Below are 6000 nucleotides of genomic sequence, written 5' to 3'. Positions count from 1 at the left end.
TGTAACAAGCTAAGAGTTTTCTCTTTGTTATTGCTCATGGACAGGCTAAACACTCGGAACCTCCTAAAAATGAAAAAAATTCAAAGTGGAAGGAAACAATTAAAATTGTGTTGTGTTCTCTGTACTTCTCACAGAGAAGAAACAGCTATGCATCTCTTCTTCACTTGTCCCTTTGCAATCAGATGCTGGCAGTTGGTTGGAATCCAATGACACTAAGGAAATCCTTTCTTTCAAATGCTCCAAATGGCTAGACATGATTTTAACCAGCCGTTCTTCATGGAAACTTTCATTATTGTAGCTTGGCAGATCTAGAAGCTAAGATATGGACTCATTTTTGAAGGTCGCCCAGCCAATTTCAACCTGTGGAAAAAAAACTTCCAGGAGGAATGTCTCAATCAGGCTCATAGAATGAAAACCTCTCTTCAGCTTCCTTTCCTCTCTTGGGTCTCTTCTGTTGTATAGCTCTGCTTCCCTCTCTTCAGTCTTCAATTTTGCCCTGTTTTTTAGGTAATGTTGTATATTCTCTTAGGTTATGTTGCCCCTTTGTAAGTATTTCGCTTCCTTGCACTCTATTATTTAAATAAATTTCACCACAGGGGCTTCCTCGTGGTGTTCCAGTTCAAAAAATAACAGGAGTTGAGTTGAAACCTCATATATGGCATACTCCCTCCCCATGTTGCTCCTCTCCATCTCAACAAAGGAGACCGAGAGAGAATGGGTCATAACTACCCATAGGCAGGGGCCTTGGACTTTGATGGGCACTTTGAACTAGCTCTACCAGGTCCAACTTCCTATACCTTTCTTGCTCCTCTCATCTCCATTCCCAAGCACACAACACACCATATATACAACAAGGCTATTTAGCATATATAGGTGCTAGTAGTAAGAGTGCAAAGGACACACTAGTAGACCAAAGGTTTCATTCACACATGGCTCTCTCCACTCTCCTGCTCCCCTCCTCCTCCTCGGCCTCCACGGCCAGCAAGGCCGCCGCCGGCGACCACTCCGACAGCCGGCGTCGTGACCACCACCACGGCAGCAAGCGCAAGAAGAAGCCGCCGCCGTCACCACAACCGTCGCTCTCGTCGGCGCCAAGAACCCCGCCAGGCGCACGAAGCCAGCGCGGCATGGCCGTGGCTGCGTCGTCCATGAAGAGCCCCAAGGTCGCCGCGGCGGCCAAGAACCGCCCGCAGTACCAGCAGCACCGAGCCCAGTCGACGAAGAAGGCAACGGCGTCCTCTTCATCCTCGTCCTCGTCGTCATGGGAGCAGGTGAAGAGCCTGCTGAGCTGCCGGAGCGCAACGGCGGCGGCGCGCGTGCACGACCCGGCCGCGCCCTCGGCGCTGGCGCGGCTCCGCGGCAGCAGCGCGGGGGCCTGCGGCGCCTCGCTCTGCGCCATGCGCGACGTGGTCGACGCCGCCTCCTCCGCCGCGTCGTCCGCCGCCGCCTCCGCCTCCGCCTCCCGCGACACCGCCCCGCTGAACAACCGCCGCCGCGCGCACCGCGCTGGCTCGTCGTCGTCCTCCGCTGCCGGCGCCGGCGGCAGCAGCAGCAGCCACCACTCCTCCCTTCGCGGCCTCTCCGGCTGCTACGAGTGCCGCGCCATCAACGTCGAGCCCATGTCGAGGTCAGCTTGTGATTTGTTAAGCTTCACTGATAATCAAGATGATTTTAAGGTAATCATGATGTGGTGATTGCGCCTAGCTAACTGTGATTAATCTGTTAACCAATGCCATGATTAATTAACTAATCAGGCGGTACCCGAGGCCGAGGGAGCTGTGCGCCTGCCCGCAGTGCGGCGAGGTGTTCACCAAGGCCGACAGCTTGGAGAATCACCAGGCCATTCGCCATGCAGGTACCTTCCTAGCTGCTCTCCACTCTCTAGCTCCCTTGCTTCTTGTGCATCAACAACACAGAGGGCCTGAATTTGTATCTTTTTTTTTTGTATGTATGGGGGGTCAATAGTAATAATACTAGCTCGTAAGAAATTTCACAGAAAAGGAGTCATATAATAATTTTTTTCAAAAAAAGATGGTGCAATATAACAAAGGTAGGTTTAGGTCAAGCCAGGTGAAGCTAACATTAATGGTGTTCATGGTGAAGGCTAGAGATCTGCGAGACAGCTAGCGTCGGTGTCAGGTCAATGTGGTTTGTTAATCATGATTAAGTGGTTCTACCAAATTACTACTCCATCCATTAGTATTATATAAAAATAATCAATTACTACTCCACTACGAATATACTACTCTAATTAGTATTTTACAAGAGTAGTATAATCTCTTGGCACATGTATCCATCCATGAAGTGAGTGGAGGCAAAGCTAAGCCAGATGAGAGGAGACAAACAGAAAGGGCAGGGAAGATGCTGCCCATCAAAGTTACCCCTCTGCCTCCTTTTTCATCTTTTCCTTTGTCTTTTGTGGTTTACAAGCAAGCAACAAGCACTGTATTCTCCAAAAAAGCATAAATACTAGTTGTTTATGTAACCAGATCACACAAACAAATTATAAATCCATGGGGCCATGACCCAGCACAAGCCCATCAGTTGCTTGCACTATGTAGCAGCAGCAGCAGCAGATGTGCTGAGGCTCTCACAGCATTAATCAATAAGCATGCATATGGTGGTGCCTTTGAGTTAACAACAGTCACATGAAAGATAAAGACGCTCCACATGACTAACAGCATATAGTATTGGGCATGAACAGCTTGTGGTACAGTAGTTGACATAGTATCCATCATCCCAACTGGACTTGTAATGGTTGGTGTAGAGCACTACTGTAGGCTGCAGCAAGCTGGAGTAATTCGATGGGACACAGGTTGATTCAGAACTTCGTGCTTAATTAGCCTGAAACAATTAAGATGATTGCTAACTAATCAAACATGACAAAGTTCATGCATGATGTTGTGCAATAAAATAAAATAAAATAATAAAAAAAGGTATGGCATGAAAAGGTAGAGAGAGTAATGAGTTCCATTGCAATTGCATGCATGAGTGTACTGTGCCTGCACATGCTTTTGAGATGCTTTAGGTCAAGAAAGGTGTCCTGAATCACAGGACAGCTGAAGCCATTTGCCTGAATGCCATGCCATTTCCATTGCCATGCCTCCCCTGTTCATTTCAAAGATGCCACCGGTACCGCCGTACCTGCATAGATTTCAGAACATTCATTGCACACTCTGCTGTCCACTGTCAAGGGTAGACAGACATTAGCAAAGCTAGAGGAGTTAATGGTCATCACATGCCTTGTTGCTTTTGGTTAATCGCCGGGCTAATCAATGCTCGCAGTGTCGGAGCTCGGACCCGAGGACTCCGGCCGCAACATCGTGGAGATCATCTTCAAGTCGAGCTGGCAGAAGAGGGACCGCCCCATCTGCCACATCGACCGCATCCTCAAGGTGCACAACGCGCCGCGCACCGTGGCAAGGTTCGAGGCCTACCGCGACGCCGTGCGCTCCCGCTGCCGCGCCGCCGCCGCGCGGGCCGCCGCCGACGGCAACGAGCTGCTCAGGTTCCACTCCGCGCCGCTCGCGTGCGCGCTCGGGCTCAGCGGCGCCACCTCCCTCTGCGCCGCCGCCGACTCGTCGAGCCGGAGTAGCACGACCGACACGGCGTCGTCGTCCTCGGCGGCAGGTGCAGGTCCTTCCGCCGCCGCCGCGTGCTGCGGCGTGTGCACGGCCATCCGGCACGGGTTCGCGCCGTGGGTGGGCGCGCACCCGCTCGGCGTGCGCACCACGGCCAGCAGTGGCCGCGCGCACGACTGCGGCGCGGCGTCGTCGTCGTCCGTGCAGGCTGACAGCGGTGGCTGCCGCGCCATGCTGGTGTGCCGCGTCATCGCCGGCCGCGTCCGCCGCGACGGCGACGCCGCCTGCACGTCCGCCGCCGGGGAGGAGGGCCCCTTCGACTCGGTGGCCGGCGAGGACGCGGCCAGCAGCAGCGTGTACGGCAACCTCGAGGAGCTCTTCGTGGCCAACCCCAGGGCCATCCTGCCGTGCTTCGTCGTCATCTACCGTGTGCTTGAATCTTAATTATATTGAATGCTTCTTAATCACTTCATATACATTTTGTACTACTAAAGAAGAATGTCGCCAAGATCATGTCTGTTAGTTTTTCTTCCCTTTTCTTGTAAAAAACTACTACTTTTATATGCCACATAAATATTATGCCTGTAACATTTTGTTTTGTAGTTGCATCGTCAATATATGTATATATATGAAAAATTAAAGAAGGATGAGTTGCTAGTTTAGTTAATGTGATGATTCAATCTTTTGGATTTGCTATTGCATTTGTACACGGGCATGCTTCTTTCCCTTTTCTTGGAGCACACCACATATATAGGATTTATTTATTGTGATCGAGTAGTTGTGGAAATGCTCAAGTCAACAGCTGCAGGTGGACCTTCTCATCTGCATGTTGAGGTGACTAGCCATCTTCAGATCCATCCACAGACAGGCAGAATCTCACTGGCCTCTTTGGAAGATGTTGATGGCTGCTGTTTTGCTCAAATTCTATCATATCACATCCACAAGGTCAACCACATGTGGCTGGTGGATCTCAAGAAAATGTATAATTCGGTCCTCATCTTTTCCCCCAAATTTTCCTTGGAAGAAGCAGAGGAAAAAACCTGACAGGAAAAAGACACACTTTATTTGTCTGCTCTGATCTGTTCAATAATCTAGCCTATTGGCTGAGACAAACCTTGATCCACTGAAATGGCGAATCTGAGGCTGCTATATATTGATCATGTGACGTTGTTGGCATGCGAACCCTTGTTTGTTTACTTGTAGTTGTATTTATGTACAGGCATCTCCTCTAAACAGTGTGTTGAACAATAACTATCAAGTTCAGTAGGTTTCATGCCAGCCTAATATTAGGATATCCCCAAATATGTACCACAAGCATGTACAGAATCTGTCCAAATGACACTAAGTCGAACTACGTGCTCACCAACCAACAGTTACAATGTCAAAATAAAGCCTACTCACTCCGTCCTGAAATGTAAGATATTTTGTTTTGTTTCAGGTCAAAGCAGTTTATGTTTGACCAAATTTACAGAGAAGGATATTGGCATCTAACACATCAAATAAGTAAATTATAAAAATATATTTCATAACGAATCTAGTAATTCTTATTTGATATTAAAAATATTATTACTTTTTTCTATAAATTTTGTCAAACTTGAACTATTTTGACGTATGACAAAGCAAAATGTCTTATATTTCAGAATGGAACGAGTATGCATCTTACTAATTCATTAAGTCTCCCCTTTTAATAATATTTGTAACATAATCTGCCTAGATGAAAATTTTATTTCTAACACTTTCAAGATGTGCCTGGTGTCCTAGCGCTAAATACGCCAGCACAACAATGGTGCCACGCTACTTTAGTGCATCCTTGCCACTGAAGCCCTCTCTCTCTCTCTCTCCGGTCTGACCCGATCCCCCATCGAATTTGATCCGCCCGGGTTGTTTTAAAAATATTATTAGAAGAGTATATATAATCTGTCCAAACTACACAACGTAGTATCCAAACCGAGGCAGTTAAAAGGTCAAAAGCCTAACTAATCAACAAATCCACCTGGGCTGAATTAGAATTTCCACAACACACAGGTTGACCACATGTCCAAGTAGGGATGCAAGTGAGTACCCAATGGTGTTTTATGGGTCAACTAAATAATTACGATGGCATGCCATTCTAGTTCATTTCTTCTTCTAAATTAATTACGCATAATGCCATCCTAGTTCATTTTATTAAAATTTTGGGTCGACCCAATGACCCAAAATAAATATAACTTGCATCTCTATGTCCAAGGATAGTACCATGTGCAGGTCTCCATTTGATGATGAGTTGATGACGCATTCGTCATGTCAATTGTGGCATAATGTTGGATTGGTCATTGCTGACTAGTATCTCTGGATATTTCAGAACAATGCTACATTAAAATGTACAAGTTCAGGGCTTAAAATGCTTGAAGACCATTTTTTTGCACCAAATTAAGGAAGT

At 47.6% G+C, this 6000-nt stretch overlaps 1 protein-coding gene across 1 annotated transcript; it reads left to right on the top strand.

The window, feature by feature from the left end:
• The first annotated feature begins 281 nt into the window (after positions 1 to 281).
• On the top strand, positions 282 to 4248 carry LOC120682066. The gene is made up of 3 exons (XM_039963812.1): positions 282 to 1627; positions 1755 to 1855; positions 3286 to 4248. The coding sequence occupies exons 1-3, from the start codon at positions 930 to 932 to the stop codon at positions 4023 to 4025; spliced, it is 1539 nt and encodes a 512-aa protein (XP_039819746.1). The 5' UTR covers positions 282 to 929; the 3' UTR covers positions 4026 to 4248.
• Positions 4249 to 6000: the final 1752 nt, after the last annotated feature.

This window comes from Panicum virgatum, chromosome 7N (genome assembly GCF_016808335.1).
Source record: "Panicum virgatum strain AP13 chromosome 7N, P.virgatum_v5, whole genome shotgun sequence".
Lineage (NCBI taxonomy): Eukaryota > Viridiplantae > Streptophyta > Magnoliopsida > Poales > Poaceae > Panicum > Panicum virgatum.
The sequence above is the reverse complement of the archived record's forward strand: the minus strand, read 5'-3'. Positions and strand labels throughout refer to the sequence as shown.

Bases quoted from the DNA above. Each gene is read 5' to 3' on its own strand.
- LOC120682066 (XM_039963812.1), top strand. From the start codon at position 930: ATGGCTCTCTCCACTCTCCTGCTCCCCTCCTCCTCCTCGGCCTCCACG. The intron at 1,628-1,754 runs GTCAGCTTGTGA...TTAACTAATCAG, and splicing joins AACGTCGAGCCCATGTCGAG to GCGGTACCCGAGGCCGAGGG. The intron at 1,856-3,285 runs GTACCTTCCTAG...CAATGCTCGCAG, and splicing joins CCAGGCCATTCGCCATGCAG to TGTCGGAGCTCGGACCCGAG.